At 41.8% G+C, this 21,481-nt stretch overlaps 1 protein-coding gene across 3 annotated transcripts in view; it reads left to right on the forward strand.

Annotated features, from left to right (window-relative positions):
* Nucleotides 1–19,292, forward strand: part of cd2ap (CD2-associated protein) — a 68,699-nt gene extending 49,407 nt beyond the window's left edge. The window contains exons 11-19 of one of the 3 annotated variants that reach the window (XM_030721664.1): nucleotides 1,762–1,798; nucleotides 2,836–2,898; nucleotides 6,621–6,768; nucleotides 7,573–7,697; nucleotides 10,534–10,649; nucleotides 11,315–11,398; nucleotides 14,066–14,271; nucleotides 14,712–14,781; nucleotides 18,191–19,292. In XM_030721664.1, the coding sequence (XP_030577524.1) occupies nucleotides 1,762–1,798; nucleotides 2,836–2,898; nucleotides 6,621–6,768; nucleotides 7,573–7,697; nucleotides 10,534–10,649; nucleotides 11,315–11,398; nucleotides 14,066–14,271; nucleotides 14,712–14,781; nucleotides 18,191–18,232 (891 nt within the window). In that variant the 3' untranslated portion in view covers nucleotides 18,233–19,292. The remainder of the gene's footprint in view (nucleotides 1–1,761; nucleotides 1,799–2,835; nucleotides 2,899–6,620; nucleotides 6,769–7,572; nucleotides 7,698–10,533; nucleotides 10,650–11,314; nucleotides 11,399–14,065; nucleotides 14,272–14,711; nucleotides 14,782–18,190) is intronic. The other 2 variants (XM_030721665.1, XM_030721666.1) reach the window with 2 other exon arrangements.
* Nucleotides 19,293–21,481: the final 2,189 nt, after the last annotated feature.

The raw sequence follows: 21,481 nt of genomic DNA on the forward strand, positions 1-21,481 counted from the left end.
TCTGTCCGTCCATGAGGTTTTACCTTTCAAGTCTATAGAGTCATGAAATTCAGCTTTACTGTTCAAAGATGTGCAACATGATATTCATATTCCTGGATGCTCAGTGCCCTTTGTACACTTTGGCTTTATTTATCTGAAGTGGAGAGTAAACAGCATGGAGGATTTCAGGCTTATAATGCTTTGATAATATATGCTAATGATGCGCAACTGCTTTCTAATGCCTGATTGGCTTAGCCTAATCATGTGATCATATTGCGCTGTGTGATTAGCTACACCTACTTCACTGTTGTTGACTGAAATGGAGAAAGTGGGGATTCCCCATATCTAGCACCTGGTAGTGAGAAACTGGGGAATCTTCTGGGTAAAGGGCCAGTCTGTTTATAGACTGCAGCCTTATTGATTAGACTGATGCCAACTGCTGATTGGCTGAGCTTTGTCTAACAGGGATGACTCATTCCCATAAATACTACAGAATATGACTCATCATTGAGTAATATTAAAGTCATACCTATGGCTCAAATGTAAACAATGTGGTTGCATTATGATTATAGGAATGTTATACATAATGCATTGATATCAGCAGATTCTGTAGTCATATTCCTGTACACACGAGTATAATGATGGGAAAACCTTGTAAGTATGCAGTAAATCTGACTTACAGTTGCAGATTATATAAATAGGCAGTATGTAGTGTAGACCCTTGTACAGAGTGCAGTTTGTACTTTCTCTAATTTGTTTACCGTGGACATGTTTGGTCTGTTCCAGGATGTGGTTACCAAATAGTATTTGTAAAAATGTTAAAGATAATCACAGAATATTAATCTCTTACAGCATGCTTAAAATTGTTTGTGTATGGGTGGCAATGGCGCAGTGGGCAGGTGCTCACCTTACAACTTGGAGAGCTGCTGGTTCGAGTCCCTCTCTGAGCGCATGCTGTCATTGTGTCCCTGGGCAAGACACTTAACCCACATTGCCTAAGTGTGAATGTGGTTGTGTGTTTGGTGGTGGTCGGAGGGGCCGTAGGCGCAAATTGGCAGCCACGCCTCTGTCAGACTGCCTCAGACCAGCTGTGGCTACATTAGTAGCTTACCACCACCAGGTATGATTGAGGTGTGAATGAATAGTGCATGAAATTGTAAAGCGTCTTTGAGTGTCTAGAAAAGCGCTATATAAGACTAATGCATTATTATTGTTAATACTGAAAACATTTTTGCTGGAATATGTATTCTATCTTTACTAATTTTTAGTAAAGATATCTGTCTTTACTATTTGGCTCAAAGTTCAGGTCAAGGCCTCCAAATTAGGGCAGAATGGAATCAGATGTCTGCTGAAGGGTTTCTGTTATGAAACAGGGCTGTAATATTTTCATGACTTCTACATTTATTTTATATTATCATTAATCATGGGAGGATATCCCCATCGGTGATGCTGGTGTGACATATTGATGTGTCTTCGTTTTAATCACATTAGACCATCAGAATTGTGGTTAATTGAAGAGGATCTGTGACGTGACAAAAAAAAAAAAAAACTGCATATGTTGCTGTCTTAATGCAAAAGAGGAATAACAGCATGACTTCACATTATTACTGAATTGAGCAAAACAAATTGAATTATCCTCTTTTAGACCAACGTGAATTTGTTGTCCTTTTCTCCTGGTTGGTGGGGGTTCTGTTTCTGAGATAATCACTGTGCCCTAATATGTCATCTTTTACTCTGTTATCATGCTAACCTGAATTATGTCTCGCTTTCTTTTCCTGTCAGAAACCGAAAAAACCACCTCCACCATCGAAAAGTGCAGGTAAGGAACAATTTAACCTCTGCATCTGTTTAACTGCTCTGAGGACAGTGGCAAGTGTGAAAACACAACTGATTAGACCTCTGATAAGATTTTTAAAAAAGTAGGTAAGAACTTATACACAGCTGGTAAAAACTGTCCTACAGTGCAGTGAAAAAGTTTTTGCCCCCATCCTGATTTTGGCATGTTTGTCTTAAATCAACCAGATTTTAATATTGAACAGATAATCTGAATAAATACAATAGTTCTCTCTCTCTCTCTCTCTCTCTCTCTCTCTCTCTCTCTCTCTCTCTCTCTCTCTCTTTATTTTTATATATATATATATATATATATATATATATATATATATATATATATATATATATATATATATATATATATATATATAATATGAGAGAGAGAGAAAAAAAAAGTAAAACAAAAAAAAAGACAGTTGATTTAAAAACAAAAGGCATTGGATTCCCAGCCCTGTCCTCTTTGTGTTTCCATTAAACTGATTGGGGAAACATCCAGGAAATGTTTGATCTATTTTACATGCAAGTAGCAAACAGCATTGTGGGTTCAGTTTAGAAACAGCAGTGCTTGGTATCAGCACCAGTATCTACAGTTTGCAAAATGCACCCTTGCATAATTGTCTACCACAGGGTTTGCATTCATATCCTGCTGTGTGTGTGTGTGTGTGTGTGTGTGTGTGTGTGTGTGTGTGTGTGTGTGTGTGTGTGTGTGTGTGTGTCTGCACGCACAAGTTCCTGTCTGTGTTGAGATTCTTTTAATGTGTCGATGTCTAACATAAAACCACAGATGGGTGCATGCACCGATACATAAGCAGTCGTGTGCCAGATGTGCGTGATGAAAACGGAATTGTCTGCTAATTTCATGCCTGCCTGTCAGTGTGTGGTAGAGGGCAGTGTATTTGTGTTGGTGGCTTTTCTTTTGTGAGAGTGTCTTTGAGAAAGTGTCTTCCCTCCTGCACCCGAGTCTTGAAGTGGTCGTCTCGGACAGTCAGGTGACTCTTGTGTGGACCATGTTTCGTTTTTCAGCTCTTAAGCCGGAGATCCCGAGTGCTGACAAGAAGCCTCATCTCACCAGGCCAGAGGACAGAGGTACGGCTGCACTCTGCTCACATCCGTCTTTATCCTCACTGGCATGTTTCATCCTCACATTGCTCACATTGCTCACACCTTTGCTCTGCAAATCAGAATCAATTTTTTTGACACTTCACTCCAAGTTTGGTAGTAAAGACAGACCTCTGTCCCAGGTTAGGTTCTCATTATGGCCTTTTCAAACTTCAGCACACAGCCATTTACTCAACGTACTGTTAGATGGACAGTCTTCCACTCTGCTTGGTTTAAAGTTACCATTGTATTGTATTTATGATGCATGCTGCAGAAGCAAACACAATAAAGTGGGATATTACTTTGAAAGAAGAGGCTTTAACCATGAATTTAGTATAAAGTCAAGTGAAGTTCTTGTTCTCTGGTAGGAGATGGTTCAAAATGGAAAAACTCATTCTGGTGTTTATTTTTAAAATTGTAACAGACCAAAGTTTGAGCTTTTACTATTCTTCAGAATATATAGCTGAAATATAGCTTCAGAATTAGCTAGTTATTTTATATTATTTGGTGTCTGTCGTTTCTTTTAATGTAATTCTATTTAATTCTTAGATGTTACTTTTTTTTTTTTGAATGTTTTTCCTTCTTTAAGACAAACTCTTTTTTAATAAATAAAAAAAATTTTTTTTAAGCAATACTGTTTCCTAAAGGTTGAAATAATAAAAGCTGAAGATAAACAGAACACAGTGATTGGCATTTAAACCTTATATTTAACTAAAGGTTATGCAAATAAAACCTATCAAATGTTGAGACTATTATTGGTTTATTTTTGAATGTGATGCCAGCAGCATGTGTAAAGAAAAAAGCTCACAGCACACATGTAACACAGTTGGGTTTAAACGGAGCGCCCCGGAGTGGCTGCCTCTTGAACGTGAGGACGGGTTCAGCATTCTGTAACAGGCTGCATGTTCCCGCATTTAAATCATTTCAGAATTTTTCATTGTGAAATTCCAAAGAATTTTGGGTATTCATCATGTACATAACAGTTATAAGAAGTAGTACACAGAATTCAGACAAAAAAACTAACAGAACTCCGTATCTGTGGCGCACGGGTGTAACCACTATTGAATTAAATTGGACTTAAAGCAGATTTGATTCAATGGAGGAATTCAGTTCAGGAAAAGTTTTCCTGTGTGTGGTTAATACAAATTTAAAACTCTGCCAAACATCCATCCTCTTCACGGGGGGGGGGGGGGGGGGGGGGCTGGAGCCTATCCCAGCTGACATAGGGTGAGGGGCAGGGTACACCCTGTACGTATAGGGCCAACACAGAGAGACAGACGATTTAGAGTGACCAATCAACCTAACCCCACTAACTGCATGTCTTTGGACTGTGGGAGGAAACCGGAATACCTGGAGAGAACCCACACAGACACGGGGAGAACATGCAAACTCCACACAGAAAGGCCCGGGCCAAGGTGGAATCGAACCCAAGACCTTCTTAGCAGTAGTACTAACCACCATACCACTGTGCTGCCACTCTGCCATACAAGGGGGAAAAAACCTGTGTGGTGGCTGTTTGAGGAAACCTGCACACCTGAGGGCATTTTGTTTTCATGATGTAATCACAGCACACGCTGAAGCGAGCTCTGTCGTTATGGTGCTGTCAGTGCAGTTTCTCTTACTGAGCTGAACGCAGGAAATGAGCTGTGTGTGTGTGTGTGTGTGTGTGTGTGTGTGTGTGTGTGTGTGTGTGTGTGTGTGTGTGTGTGTGTGTGTGTGTGTGTGTGTGTGTGTGTGTGAGAGAGAGTTGCCTGCATGGCTGTGTTAGTGTTGCATCTGCATTCATTATTCATTTTAGACCAAATGAATTTGGTGTTCACAATTGAAGCTTTGTGTGATAGAAGTCTCCATTGTGTTTATGTAGAGATTCTGAATGCAAGTGAAACAGGTTAGGAGTGAAATCAGCAGTTGTGAGCTGTAAGGCCTGAATGTCCACAGAAGACAGAAATGGTGGATGATCATGGGATCCTTTCCATAGTGAAATATCAAAAATAGTCTCTATATAGCCAGGCTTAGTTTGCGTTGTAACATACCCCCCAGGAGTTAAACTTCAAGGATAAATCTTAGCAAAAGTTAATAATATATAATAATTATTTGTATTATTTATATATCAGGTTCAAGGTCTTTGTCTACAGTGTTGACAGTAATTTGATGCTGACACTGAAAGTTCAGTTTCATGTGTGTTAAGTCTTTGTATAGATTTTAACAGTATCTGCCTGGGTGTCATCAGCAACACTGTTTGCTGTCAATTTTTGCAGCACTGCAACTTTTGCAAACACAGAAACAGTTTTCTGCAGTACATGAATGTAGTCTTCACTTCAGTAAGCAGGTGTCTGCTCACTCATTGTGATCTTTTTCCCTGATTGCTCTTTTTTTTTTTTTGTTTATCTGCCACGATCTTTCTATTTTGCTACTTTTTCATCATCCTGCTGCCTCTGCGTGTTTCTTTTTTTCCTTCCCTCCACCAGTGTCCTAGGAGGTCTTTCATGGGGGGTAAAGGAAAAATCTAAGACTCACAGGCTTATTTAAGTTCTTAGTAAAGGAAACCAGCAGATAAACAGGAAAAAAAAACCTGTCACAGCAGCTGTGTTATGGAAGGAAAGCTAATTCATCCTCCAGAAACTGCTGTTGCTTCTCTGTGGTCAGTGATTTCAAATAATCAGTACATCCCATCACACATCACAGAGACGTTCTGTTGCTTCTAACTTTCAGTCTCAGTGACCATTTTACATGTAGAATGAGGTGATAGAAAATCAGACAGAAGCCTGACTTCTGAGTTTCTCTGAACAAGGTAATTCTAGGCTGTACTCTCAGCTCATCCTCCCGGCATCGCTCTCGGTCACAGCATTAATCATTCCTTAGGTCACAAATCTAAACTTATTGCTGCAGTCTCTTGCTGCAGCTCAGAACTGTGTTTGTGCGCTCTGTGCACTCAGACATTGTGTTGCTTCTAACCTTGTCTGAGTAAATCCTACTGTTAAGTTTAATATGTGTTTGGATTTTTTTTTTTTTCCAGCAATTTTGTGCTCATAAAATTAATGTGGCCCACAATCCAAGCCTTGTACAGAACTATTCTCTGTTGATAGAAACTTCAGATCTCAGAAATGGTATTTGGGGCAGTGAAACATCCAAACACAGCCTATAAGCTGGACATACAGTGTGTGAGTTTTGAGCTGTTGCAGACAAAATAAATGACAAAATGCGAAACAGAATATTTTGGGACGCCAACAGTGAAGAAAATGTTGAAAACTTATCTGGACCAGAAGTTTTAGTGTAGGTTACTGTTACTCGTGGAGCTTGCAGGGTGGGGGCGGTTATGGAGGCTGTCACAGATGGATCGTTTTTCTCTCTGACACAGCCTGTCCTTACTGCAGTTATAACTTCAGTCTTTTTAGGACATTCTAAAAGTCATCAGCAGCTAAAAGTTTAGCTGAGGACAAACAGGATCAGCAGACAGGCTGCTGAACACGATTTTATCCTGCTGCTTTCAGCTCTGCACAAAAACAGGGCTTAAGCTAATTTCCATTAGTTACCCTCAATAACAGTGTGTGTAATTGTAGAATTGGTAGCATAGCAAGAAGGTAAAATGGAGTTTATTCAGTCAGTAAAGCTTTTTTTTTTTTCCTCATTTGTTTCTCTGCCCATTTCCTTCCTTTTTGGTCCAGCTTTCCTTTTTCTAACATCTACTTTAAACCCTTCTTTCTCTTCAGTTGACAAGCCCACACCAGATCTTAAACCTAAACCTGCTGCGCCTGTAGTCCCACCCAAGAAGCCGGTCCCCCCTCCAGGGAAAGGCAGGCCAGGAACGATCCCACCAAAGAGGCCCGACAAGCCTCTTGCTCCCTCACCCAGCATCAAGTACGTACATTATTCACCCATTTCAGTGTACGGCTATCTGAACAAACTGCAGTGCCTGCCTGAGGAAACCGAGCTCTTTTATGTACATCTTAACAGCTACTTTCACAGTCATAGTATCATAAAAGAAAGTATTCATATTTTGCACATACTGTTTTGCAGATTTATTTTTAACTAGATAACATGTCTGTCACCCTCACTAGTACAATTGAGTCCTAACAGTTTTAGCTTCAGGTCTCTGCAGGCTTTGCACAGATTCAGCAACTGTATTAAATCTATGCTGCAAGTGCACCATAGTTCTATACCCTACACTGTACCCTGTACCCTTCCCAGAAATGTAATTGCATGCTGTGGTGATGCAGGCCTTGAAAACAGTGATTGGGCTACTCAGTAGTGATATATCCTGTAATTGTATCCGGGTTAAGCACTCGCCAGTATTCTGCCAATCTGGACACATGCTGTTTGATTATTTCTGTAGTTTGGACAATCTGTGGCCGCTCCCTTGTAAAAGAGATTTAATCTCAATGGTGAGGCAGCTGTTATATTACTCATAAGTTCCTATAATGAATATTTCTGAATGCAGACATTAAAAAAATTCTGAGTGTATATAATTCCTCGGGCCCATCCACAGTGGGTGCTTGCGACCAAGTAGTCCCCAGAACTGTTAAGTTCTGCACACATACTGTGACGTTTAACAGCACAGAGTTTTAACTTCTGTAGTAAGATCTGTGAGCTGTAGTGAAGTGTGCTGAAAGTGAAGCTGTTTAACTAGTTTAGGATTCTCTTTGATTTCCCTCTTAACCACAGGCACAATGGAGAGGTGCCTTCCACGCGACCAAAGTCTGAGTCCGAGCCATTATTTCCCACCAAACTGGCACCGCTGCCTGCTGGAGACTCTGGGGAGAAGTCAGATGCTGGTATGTCCCATACATGTATGTCAAATTACTACAATCATAATCCGGAATAATGGAGTACCTGATTATTTGAACTGCAGCCAGTTCAAGTTTTTTTTTTTTTTTTTTTAAAGATACAGTATCAGGGTTTTTTCTACTGCTTTGATTATTGTGTTTTGTCTATAGGAAGTCAACAGATGACTTCCCCAGGTGATATTTGCTGTGACTCTAAGCATCATTTATGTCACTGTAGCCAATAACAGCTTAGAATTTAAATTTTTGGCAAGAAAATCAAGACTAATTCCTGAAGAGCACCTTTATAGTTGTATTAAGAGCAAAAACTCATTAACTAAACTAAAGGAAATCTATAATTCAATTTCAATTCAGTTTAATCCAGGTTTATTTGCATAGCATCAAATAACAGCAATAGTCATAAGGCACGTATACCTAATTAGCTGAAGCATTCTGAAGAAGCAGATCTGTTTGCCTGGCTGAGTAAGACTGGAATACTATGAAGCCTGCCAGAAATGTAATATTCAATAGGATTTGTTGCAATTATTTATTATTTTTTCAGTGAATTAAGTCAGCATTTCCTGATATATTTGCTGTTATATCAGGATCAGCATTTATAAAGGCCAATAAATGAAAGTAGAGGTGGAAAAAAACACCCTTCAGCCATGCTCTGAGTGTTGATATTGCACAGTTTTTCATCCCTGATGGTAACGTGTTTGGAATGCCACAAACACACCCAGCTGATCCACGCGGAGCGTAAACAAGCAATCCACAACTTGTTGTGACAATAAAAGAAAATAATTTTTAAACTGTAATGTCGTCATGTTTCAGTAAGAACTCATAAATAACTACACATAAAAATCTGTATATGTTTTGTGTGTCTGAAGGGGGGGGGGTATTGTCCTGATCCAATCCCAAAGGGGATTTGTGTCTCCAGACGGGCATCCGGCCAAATCAAACATCCAGAGCTGCCCGCTGCAGCGATGATGGCAGAGGAGCAGCTGAGAGCAGCTCTGATGTAATCAGAGACTTTTAATCTGAAAAATGATTCTTCAGGTCTTTTAGTGACTGCAGCTTAACAGAGATGTAGAAAAAACAGAAGCCTCTTTAATTGATTATTGAATAAAGAGTTTAATTTTAAAATATTAACCACACAGCATAAACAGGAAGTTAAGTTTTTACTAAATCTTACTGATGTCTGATGGCAGACGCTTCTTGAAAAGCCACTGAGAATTTTGTGATATCCATTTAACTGCACATGTATGTTACTGTGACATGAGGTTAGTGAAGAAAGCCCAGGAAGATTTGGGTTACTGTCACATTTAAAGTGAAACAGTGAAAACCCAGCGAGTGCTGTGCAACAGCACTTTGCACCTACTCAGTGGTAAACTGCTGCCATGTAATAGCAGCTAAGTGAACTCTCATGTTCATGGCTGTGAGTGACAGACTGGCTTCCGGAGAGTCGTGTACTTTTAGCACCCCTCAGCACCTCAACAGAACCCCTGAGTGAAATACGCTCTATTAAATCTTTTCTCTGAGACCTTTCAGCCTCCCTGCCTGCTCCCCTGTGCCTCCATAGGTGACTACACTCAAGGCTCTGAGCCTCCGAGCTATGAATGCTTGGATGTCTCCTGCTCCTCACAGTTTTTGTTCCTCTAACTTGCACTGAGCTGTAATCAGGTTTTTCCATTTCTTCATGCGTTTCCCTCACATTCATTCCAATTTCTGCTATCTCCATCCAGGAATTTGCTGTCATTTGTGAGTCCTTATATTGAGGCAGTGGTTATTTTTTTTTTTCTCTCACTGATACATTCAAAAACTGCGGCAAAAATATATCTAGAAATGCATAGAAGCCCTGCAACAGACTGGCGACCTGTCCCGGCTGTCCAGACCTGTCCAGGCTGGCAGCTGGGATAGACCCCGGCCCTCCTGCAACTCCAAAGTGGAAGAAGGTGGATGGATAGAAATGCATAGAGGGAATCACTGTTTTATTATAGACTTGCAACACACAAATGTCTGTTTGTTAAGGTTATAGTGACTTGTATGCATTCACTTTGATGCCTGGCTTCAGTACCAGTAGACTTCAAGTCTTCTGAACATTTGTAATGAACTGCAGCAGCACCACTTCCAGGAGGCTGTGAGCTGTTAGAATAAAGTGACCTTAAGAGGCACTACAGTGATTAAGAGGACTCTCGTGTGTGCAGCACACACTGCCTAAAAAAGTTGTGGTGAATAAATGACCTTTCTGCCAGAGGAAACTAAACCACTTTGGTGTCTTTGAGAGAGAAGAGGAATTAGATGTGATGGATGGACGTAGCCACCATGATGACAGCTGTTGTTTTTGAACTCAGTGGAGCCTTTTGGCCGCTGCCGTGTTTGTTCTTTGAAGACAGAAGTTGCCATATTTTGATCAGACTGTGGTAGCCAATAACTCATTATTAGCTACCACAGTGTGAAAGTAACTGACTCACTGTCATGTTTGCATCATGGTGTCAGTGAAGGATGAAGCTGCTTGTGTTGTCACAATTCCTTTAAAATGTATTTTATTTTATTAGTTTTTGTTGTTGTTTCAGTGGCTTCAGATTTAAATGGTTTGAATTCTGTTATTAGCCTTGTGCCTCGTCTCCTCCTCTGACTTATTTCCTGCTTGCTTCTGTGTTTGTTAAAATGTAATCAGGCAGAAAATAACCCACAACCCAAACTATTTGCGAGCGATGACGGTGCATTCAAACTGAATCAAATGAAATTATAAGTGTCAGATTCACTTGTGGATGTTGCTTTAGTCAGGCTGGAGTGTTCCACTGAAAAATAATCCTGTTATTTTTCCACTCCTGCCCCTTCCTCTCCCCTCTGTCCTCAACAGATCTGATGACTTTTGATGACTTGTCGTCTACCTCGGAGAAACTCTCTCACCTCACTACTAACAGACCAAAGATGCCTGGCAGAAGGCTGCCCACACAGTTCGGTGGAGGACATTCGGTGAGGATGTAGAAAACATTAAAAGTGCTAATACACCCCCCCCCCTTCCCTTTAAGCGGGCAGTGACATTTTTCTTTTGTTGGTTATGATGAACATCACTGGTGACAGATTAGATCAGATGGATGTCTGATGATATTTCTGCAAGTCAGTTTCTGTATTTGTTCCTGTTTATTTAGTTATTAGTCCCACACTGTATTGCAGATGAATGAGTTACCTTAAATTCACGTTGGATGGCGCTTTTATTTTGGTGGTGGAAGTTCAAGCACATCAGTATTTTCTGCCCTCCTTCGTACCTGTGTTATTTTTTCAAACTGTACTCTGAATCAGGAGGCTGTGCCAGCGAGAGAGCTCGATCACATTTACACTTAAATACGTGATGAATGATCAAGCCTAAAATAATTAGCAAATGTAAGTCTCCCCACCCCCCACCCCCGTAGCACATTTTATCCAAACATAAATCTGCTGTTTGCACTTCGGTTTGACCTAACCTTTCCCCCAGTCACCTTTGAGATCGTGTTACATCATCAGTCAGCTGCTCACATTCACATAATTATAAAAGATTCATTCACGTCCTTGACAATGAGCACATCCCTCTGATGTCCCTGAGTTATATCGGGATTTTTTATGATTTTAAATACATCATTAATGATTTTTTTCAATTGCAGCCCAACAAGGAAGTGAGCGTGGAGAAATCCTTTAAGATCGATGAAGAAGACGCTGCCAAACCAAAGCTAACAGAAGCCGTAAAGGTAATTTCATTTCATGTCCGTTTAGAGGAGAAGCTCAGTTTTAAGCTGATGTCGTTCACTGGAGCCACTGAAGTTCAGCTGTTGCCGGTGGCTCTGCTGATGGTAGCACATCACTAATGCTTTACACTGACAGAGATTCTCATTAGTTTCACAGCCAGTGTTGTGTGGTCAGTATTAAGTACTGCAGAACCACCAGAGTGGAAGTAACCACACTCACGTCTAAGTAGTTTCTGAGCAAACAAGCTCTGACTTCTCACCACCTCACATTTCAGCTCATGCATCCTGATCATTTCATGACGCCTTACCTCTCATCTCTGTTCATCCAGAGGCTGCAAGCTGTCTGACTGCTTCATTTAGGCCCTTTGGCTTTCACATTTGGCTAATTAAAAACTAAAACTATCCCCAAGGTGGCCTTTTGGGAAATTTTAACGTGTCACACAATCCTGTTAGTGATGTATCACTTCTTCAGAGTGCACTCCACTGTCTGTAAAGACTGTGCTGCTGTTCCCTCAGTCTCACCGTTCCTAAAACCAAACATTTAGTTTTTCTTGAATTCGGTGTTTTCCCTACATGACGACACTGATGTGCAACGGAGCAGTAAAGACTGAATATGTGCGTCCGCTGAAAAACAAGCAACATAACCACGTTGTTTAAATCAGCCCCGCGTGTTTCTTCCTGTGCTGCAGCAGAGGGTTTAAATTCCTCGTCTGCCCTGCTGTCACACTGGATTTAATTTGAGCCTCACCATTAAACTCGCTTCACAGATACTTTTTCCTGAGGGTGCAAGTATTAAAATGACAGGATAAAACCATCCTGTTAAATAGATATATAATTTAAATTTACTTTTAGATTGAGTAACAGTCACTTTGGTTATTTCACTGTATAAATCAAACAGACCAGCTCACAGGGCATAACTACAATACAGTCAGTTATAACGGGGTTTGCCTGTGACCTCACGCTAGTCACTTAATTCTGGACATTTCTCTGCAGCATCACTGCAGTAAACACAGGGACAGAGGACCACCACCTGCTGTTCAGTCGTCCAGTTCACCATTGCATCAGTTAATGTTACCTATCGTGCACTGGTCACAGTCAAGTCAAATTACACCTGGCTCTTTAGCTGGGGGGGGTATGCAGTTTGAGTGAGGCAGAGTAAAGCCTGTCTTGGACCTCTCATAACCCAGAGGATCAGAGATGGAATTACAGGACCGGGAATCTTTGGGTCCTTCTCCTCACCCTGTTATTGTTTCAAAATGAGGTTGCAACCCACATGATGTTGTGAGCTGGAAGAAAGCAGAAGAGAGCATGTTAGCCTTGCAGAGCTTGTAGGCGCAAAAAAAAAATCCTTACTGAATCTGAATTACAAGAGCTACTCACAGAGAATGAAACTAGTCTAAAGAATGATGTATAGATGTACTCAAGTGTGCGTGGGTGTGTGCAGGTGTAAGGATAATAACAAGCGCATGTACAACAATATTCTGCAGGGACAGAGAAAGAGCCTAAACAAGTATCCACTGTTCCCTGTCACAATTATGTGTTCCTCTGGCATGAGATGCAATGAGAGCCAACTTGAAATACTTGAGAGTAATGGGGTTTATTCATGACCTAAGCATGAGCGAGTCATCGTGCCTTTGGACTGCAAAAAAATAACGAAATTTAAAATCTACAAGGCAGGCCATTACATCCTCTCCACTCCCAGATTCTGGAGGTAGTCCCTGATAGCGTCATCTTGGAGGAGAGCGTTCAGTCCCAGACTGTGGGGATATGGGATCGCCACTGGCTGCAGAATCCCATCTCGATACCTCTCTGCCCTGAGATTGCCTCCAATGATGCTAAGATTGATTTTCCGCACCAGAAGCTCAAAACAAGACTCGATAGCAGAATAAGCTGTTTGGGATTGGCAGAGAAGACTTGGCGAGTTTTTCATGGGAGCTTCTCATGATAGCAGCAGTGACTCTGACCGTAGCCACGTGCAGAAGTAGTTAAAAACGGTCAGAAAAGATGAGGAGGGAACAAAGGTCAGCAGCCTCCACCTGTCAAACCGTTCCTGTTTGGGGTTGTCTCATTGTTGCCCCTCTAGTGCACCTGTTGTTAATGTCATGAACACCAAAGCAGCTGAAACTGAATAACAAACCCCCCCACCCCCGCTACTTACTGACCACATCAATATCCCAGAAGTTTAATTGACTTGATGCTAAAAATAAAAAAAGTGTGCGTGTCTGATTAACTCTGAGTAATCAATTTGATCTTGAAGCTTTTATCCTGATGCAAGTATCGTCTCTGAAGATGAGAACAGGATCACTGAATAATTGCAGTATGAAAATGATGCAAGAAAACAATGAGTCATTCTTGCAGTCGCCTCGTAGCACTGTTTTATTTCTTTGGTGGAACCAGTTTGTGCTGGGGTGGCGATGCTGAGACTAATTCACAGGAAGTGTTGTCCTGTGTATTTTTCTTTTCTGTTTGGTAAATTACTGCCACTTAAATAGTCTTTTTTTTTTTTTTTCCCCTTAAAATGTTCCCATACATGTGCCGGATGTCACGTGCTAGCTTTACTTATTGGACTTTACACTTTTGTACAGCAGCATCGAATCTGTCTGCGCTATACATACTTTACCTTTCTGACACTTCTTCCGTTACATTTTTCCATCTCTTTTGTCTTAATAGCCTTCCACCTTTTCCCAGTCACCATTGCTCCACAAGCCTGCCGAGGCCAAGCCAGCCCCCACGGCGACACCGAGCTCAGACGCCGGAGCCTCCGTGAGCAGCAAGGCCAGAGTGGAGCCCGAAGAGCCGAGCTTCCAGCTGGAGGAACTGAGGAGCCAGATGAAGGAGCTGCAGCTTACAGTGGATCTGATCAAGTCCCAGCAAATGTAATGAAACATGAGTGATGAGGTTTGAAGAGTTCGAGGAGAGGTCAGAGATGGAAAGTTGAAATTATTCTTCAAGGCTGCAACCTCCATAAAATAAGTTTTAAATGTATAATTTATACAATTTATTACGTTGCTGCCAAACCCAGTATAATGTTGAGCTAGTAATGCATGCTGCTGCCTCTCTGAATTAGCAGTGGTTTTGGTTTCTATTGAGCTGTTTTATTGCCTCAAGCAATTTCCAGCCATCATTTCTCTTGACCCGTTAGAAATCATCACTATACTAATACTGTGGATTCTGGCTGCATTAAGGAGCTAAAAAAAAACAATCCTGAGGTTTGTTTAAATGGAAGAAAGCGTTGGTTATGGGTTTTAAATGAACACACTGCATTTTGATCTTACCTGTGACGGTAGCCGCATGCTAATGAGCGTGTTTGTTTTATTTCCAGGAAAGAAATAGCGGAGCTTCGGGGAGAGCTGGATGAAGAACGGCAAAAGCGTGTGTCCCTGCAGGTAGCATCGATCACAGCTGAAACACACACTGAGCTGTCCACATTCGTTAATCCCATGAGTTTAAACAAATATTGACACTTTTTGTACATACATTAATAGCAGACGGCTTCATACAGTAGTGACTTAACTGGCCCAGTAATAGAGGCAGAAGACATGGCAGCTTAGCTACCTGGTCAGTCTAATACAGGGCTCAACATTTACTTTGTCCTTTGAAAAAGTACATTTTATTGACAGTGTCTGAATGGAGGGGGATGAACACTGATTCAGTCAACTAAATAATGATGTGCAACACTTGAAGACGGTAATTTCTCATTGTTATTCCTTTATTTCAAGTCCTGCTGATGGTAGAAGACCAAAACCCTCCAATCTATGCTGCGGTGATTAAATTCAGAATGAAGTTACCCTCGTCTGCTAATATTACTACCATTTTAATATCGTCCTCAAAGCACAGAATGCTCTTAACACTTTCTAGCCTTGAGGCAGTGTTTCATATCACAGTCTATGCTTTGGCACATGCTGAGGCCTCAGTTTATTACCAGCAGCAGATTAGTTTCCCTTTCTTCCTGTTCCTGTCCTAACAATCACACATTAATGCAAATCAGAAAGACAGAAAACTGGCTGCATTTACTCGTTTTGAATATTTCAGCCCTACGGCATCACTCACACATGAAGCCGTCCTTTTTTTTTTTTTTTTTTTTTTGATCTACACACTGAAAGTGTAACTGTTCAGTAATAAATTGAGCCCTTAAGTGGGGCACAATACCAGATACACACATTAAATTTACTGTTTGTCATAAGCTGTCCCATCAACTCATAAAAGCACAAGTGTTGTATCAGCTTTGGTGAGGCTAGTAGGGTTGTTGTCATCTCATCTCCATATGAGAGAGAACAGGAGGGAGGGTATTTCTCTTAGTTGTTTCTGTATAAATTTCAGCCTAATGTTCATCTTCAGAGATGCTGGGTTAACTTCCTGTTTCATCAGGCAGCATGAGCGCAGCTACTACAGATCTTATAAATAGATGTTATTAACCACGTCCTGTAGAAGGTCAAGAATGAACTTTGCTACTTATTCACTCAAAATCAAAGAAAAAACCCCCTGACGACTGAGGATGACCCTCTGAGCTCCCTCGCTGCAGTGAACACATTCAGCCTCCCCGTGTGGCTGACGTGCTATGTTCAACTGACAGATCTTTCTGGTGAAACTGGGCGTACACTGTCTGGCCAGCCTTTCCGTTCCCAGCATGGCACCAATGTAAGTCACATCACAGGAGGAGGGTGTCCCCTGCAGAGAACCCCAGGCGCACACAGACTCTGCAAACAAAAAACATAACTGCAGATTAGTTGAAACCCCCTGCGGTTCACTTCAGCTTCAGATGCATAGAAAGAAATGGAAAAGGCAGCCCAAGAAATGAATAAAATGGAGGGACTGCATCATGGTTATTGTCCCACATGAGTTTGGAGCTTTTCTCTTGGTTTCTTATTGAAGCTTAGAAGCATAGAATCGCTTCAGCCTCAGTCAAACCATCACTGACTGTTACAAGTCAGTGTTCTGTCTGCTGGGCCTCAGCTCTGATAATTCCAGTCTCTAACCTGGACCTCTTGATGTCCTTTGATGTTAGCTCCTTTTTTAGCTAGCAGATCATCTGTGGTTTGCATGGAAGATGTTGTTAGCAAACACAAACTAACCTTAACTGATAATGTTACCATCTCACTCACTCCTCCGGTTCTGGAGTCACTTCTGGCTCAATGTGGGTGCAGTCATCTTGTGATTGTTGTTGTGTGACGGTGCAGTATTCCAGTTGTTTCTCACTACAATTATGAATAATGAAGCTTGAGTCATCAAGCTCAAACTGTAGTTCACTAACCAGTGGACTGTTAATTTTAAGTTTTGCATGTATATTATTTTTATTATTTGCATTATTATATTATTTATACTGTTATTCCAATCGTAGATGGAGCAGAAGTCACAGTTGAGTCCAGTGTGCTGAGCCCAGATGTTAATGTACTTTCTTCCACAAATGAATAAAAGTGATTTCCCAGTCTCCTCTGAACTTATCACCATCAGTTCCCTCCATCGATCCTCAGCCAGTGGCTGCTGGGATACTCTAGTGCTACTTTCCCACTGCCGAGGAGCCGGTGCTCGTGCCAGTGCTGGTGCTGGTTTCAATGAACCGGCGAAACGCTTAAGAACGGTCCCGCGTTTCTGTGAACTGCTCCTTTACGTATGAGTGTGGGCGGGTCCTCATCTGGACACGGAAGCCGAAGCGCACAAACGTGGGAGAACACGCTCTCCTTTCTTGTGCTGCAAATACGTTTTACGGTCCAAACCAAACTACTGCAGCATCTGTGTGCAGCACAGAGGGAAACACAGACAGCGATTAGAGCAAGACCACAAGTACGCACTTTGTGTCCTTTTATCTGTGATATGAACTGATACAAAGCAGCAAGTTCAGCCTAAGAGCCCAACCTAATTCACAGCTGTGAAAATCGCTTCACTTTTCTCATGTAATACACATGTAATATGGTAGAAAACTTGATGTTGAGACGGCAGAGTCATGCCCTTCTGCCGCTTTCGTCACGCATTCTTGGTTCGAGACCAGCTAGCTTGCGGGGCCGGAGTTGAACCCGTTTTTCAGCCGAACACCGAGTGGTTCAGTGGTGGAAAACCCGCTTAACGGTTCAAATAAAGGCACCGGCTCTGGAACCCTTTTGGTGGGAAAGAGGCCTAGAAGTGAATGTCCGTGCGTGTGTCAGGTTTTTCCTCCAGCTCGTGCTTTCATTGTCATTCAGTTCTCCTAATCCCACCACTGAAACGCCCCACAGCAGGATGCCACCATACCTCACAGCAGGGATAATGACAATGGCTGAATTATAAAGTGAACCTACTAGTTTTTCATAGTGATGGGTCAAAACATAATGACCAATCACAATTTGAGGTTATTTTGAACCTGAACTCTGTGTAACCTCTGAAGGTCTCAGGTGTTGCATCATTCACAGCATGTCCTGTAAAGCCCTGCAGTGAATGCCTGTAGAGCGCACAGCATTATCATTGTGTGCATGAAATCATTGTGTGCATACCTGTTTGTGCGTTCATGTACCTGCAGTGATAAAAGTATATAAATCTCTGTGTGAGATGAGACTGAAGAATCAGATGTCAATCACAGCTGAATGTATCTACACGGTACTGCATTCGTAGTCTAGGCAACATGCTTTTGGCTTCTTGGAGAGCTGCACCGTGTTTTTCCTTCTGTGTGGGTGGAATTTCCATCGTCGCTCCCTCTGCACAGCCAAACAGCTACTTCAGTGGACACTAATGTAGCTCCGTGAATCCCACATTACACACTAACTGTAAGAAGTACCTGCAGAATATTTGAACCTGCGTTTATTTTATTTTATTTTTTTCTTGCAGATGGAGATCGAGAAGCTAAAGCGAACCATCCACTCGACGTGAAGACCCTCAATCTAACCAACAGCAGTCCTCGTGGTCAGCTGCTGGCTCTGCCTGTCGACCAATAAGAGAGCAGGAGGGCAGTGACGGACGGATAGTTGAATGGATGGAGAGAGGGTGGAGAATCACATCAACCACCTGAAGCACAATCCTTTTTCAGTGATCTACAAAGAAGAAAACAATCTCTTCCCATATTTGTAAGACATTTTGCACATACAGTTTTTTTTTTTTCAAACTAGGTGTAATTAAATTAGTGTATATGGTTTTCTTTTTTTTCCCCCATCTTGCCAACAAACACACCCCCGTACACACAAAACAAAACTAAGGCCTTACTTCAAACTACTGTGCTGGACTCAGCTCTGCCGCTCCGGCTCTCTCCTCTTCACTCCGGCGTTCCTTGAACTCCTCAGGGATGCTCTCAGTACTACTGACTTTGTGTAAAGCAGCGGGTGCTTGTTTTCCTCGCCTATTTCTTTTTTTATATATGATGCACAAAATTAATTTTAAAATGATTTGATTATTTGAGTTATCCTCTTCAGATTGAAATTTTTGTTTGTTTTTTTTTTCCTTTCCTGCGCGGCGCCTGTCAGCACAGTGCTGCCGCAGCGCTGCAGAGCAAACTCTCGCTTTTCTTTTTTTTGTCATTTATATGTTTTCTAGCATTCCTATCCAGGGTAACACTACTGTGCCTGCTTAAAGAGAAAAACAAAAAAAATTCTATTAAATGTTTGTAATGGGATCTGGAATATGTGCAGCATGATATTGTATATCTATATTTTTAAATCTACTGACCTGCCTAGTCAAATATTATATAGAGGGCCTCTTCTATGCTGGTCTCTTCTATTTTTGTCAGACTGTTTTCACCTACTGGGAATGTTCTCAGAAGCTCAGCCAGAGTCACAACATGCAGGGGAAGAGTGAGGAAGGAGGGACTGCAATCTTCCAAAAAGGCAACGATCATCTCTGCAACAATCCCCCCCCACACATCCCGCATCCCCTTCCTTTCTGCCCCCTCCCCTCCTTCCTCTCATTTATCTTTGATTCATGCTGAATCGTGTGATGTCTTTCTGCTTGGTAACGCCATAATGCACGGGCTTGCACGGGGCTTGTGTGCTGTCCTGACTTCGTTGTGCACGATTCCCTTTGTGTTGTCATCTGCGACTCTTCCCACATTCCAAGCACACAAGTGAAACTAACTGGAAGAACTCTGTAGAGCGGCCCACTCCCATCCTCCTCTGTCTGTCTGGGCTGGGGGAGCGCGGTTCAGTTAAAGCCCCTGTGTGGAGATATTTCTGTCCTAACATCCTTTTTTTTTTTTTTGTTAACTCATCTGATGGTGAATGCTGTTGAATGAGATGATCCTGGTGGGAATCGGGGCAATAAATGTCAACCAGTGTGTTTTTAGCTGTTTTAGATGGCGGCTGCTGTCATAAATACTGGAAGCAGTAATGAGGATGATTCCAGCAGACTTTGATGCTCATCTGGAGTTTCATTTGCATCACCATGATTTGAACTAGCAGATGTTTGTCGTTGAATTCTGCTCAGACTTTTTATGAATATGAAAAATTATCGATTAAAAACCGATGCTGGCCTTTCAGATTTAACCCCGTCTGTCTGTGGACATTTGTCACCAGGCCTGATAACTGCCACGCATTCTCCCAGCGTCACATGCCTGCAGAAGCTGCACGTTTAATATTTACCAATTGGCCACAGCATTAAAACTACTTGACTGATATTGTGTTGGTTCTGCTTGTGCCAACAAAACCGCTCTGAGCCTTTGGGCACGGATTCAGGACCTCGGTGGAAATCCTGCAGCATCTGTGAACTGGCAGTGCAGATCAGGCAGCTTTGAGGACTTCTCCATCTTTTGCTCTTTGCTGTGTTCTTCTGTCCCGAGGCAGCGCATCGTTCTGCTGAAGGAGGCCACTCTGCTTTTTGCAGAGGGGGTGTGCTCGGTCTGTTAACCTAATGTTTTGGTGCTGAAAGAACGTTGCTCTGTAACATGATGCTCAGTGTCACTTACCGCACCTGTCAGTGGTTTAAAGGCAGTGGCTGATTGATGTATGAGGTCACTGAATCAAATTAATTAAGCTTGGTAGAGCTAGCAGGGCTGACCGCTGGGAGTCCACACAGTACATCAGTTGAAAATAAACATGATTACTTACTGTACATTTCCATCTCAGGCAGTTTCAGTAGCACAAAGCAAATTGGCAACTGGATTTTTCTCACTCGTCATGAGGTTTAAGACTGCAGAGATGGTGGAAGTGTCTTAAAGCAGAATGCTGCACTCAGTTCTAACTAGAGATCTGAATATATTATTTCTAGGACTATATTGCTGGGAAGGGTCAGCCCAATTCATAACAAAACATTTGTGTGCAGCTGGGAGGAATCTCTTCCAAAATGAAAATGATCTGATTCATGCAAGCTTTGTTTACCATGTAAAATGTAAATAAAGACAAAATGCAAAATAGTAAAAGAGAACAAAAAATGTTGAAACTGATAATTTTTTGATTAATGCAGTTGTGTCCATAAATATTTGGACACCAGTTGCTTTTAAATCAGTCAAGAGTTTGAATTTCAGCTTTAATTCAAAGGTTGAACAAAAGTTTCACATTAGTTGTTCACTTTTATGAAATATTAGTGGTGATGTCACCCGGTGACAGACATGCCTCTGTCACTGCTTACCTGAAATGTGTTGCTGGCATCAAATTTAAAGTGAGCGTATCACTTCCAAAAACAGCTTTCTCTGTTTTAACATTTCATGGATTATATTTTTTGAGCTATTTTCATTTGAATGTGGGTTTTAAATGATTTGTAAGTCTTTGTGTTCTGTTTTTAATCACCATTTTACACAGTGTCCCAACTTTTACACAAATTTACACGCGTATGAGCTCACCAGCCAAACATGCAAACGGAAAAGCCTGTAACAGAAAACTTAACACCTGAAACTGGCTGTTTGTGAGCTGGGACAGTTTGCAGCTGAGTGCAAAGTGGCTGACATGAGTATTAGTGTCTTAAAGCTGAAGCAGGCGTTCCCAGCTGGAAACATGTGGGCTTCCCGCTCTGAGCTGAGAGTGAGTCTGCCTCTGTATCTTGGGGTTGGATGGGGAGCTCAGTCATTTGGGATGGGAGCTGCTCCAGATGGAAAGGATGCAGTTGAGGTGTTTTGGGCAGGGGAGCTGACGTATGTCATCTAGCCAAGGAAGGCCTCAGTGTGCCCCAGAACAGCTGGAGGATGGACTGGTTAGTTAA

The sequence above is a fragment of the Archocentrus centrarchus genome, chromosome 24, assembly GCF_007364275.1.
Source record: "Archocentrus centrarchus isolate MPI-CPG fArcCen1 chromosome 24, fArcCen1, whole genome shotgun sequence".
Classification (NCBI taxonomy): domain Eukaryota; kingdom Metazoa; phylum Chordata; class Actinopteri; order Cichliformes; family Cichlidae; genus Archocentrus; species Archocentrus centrarchus.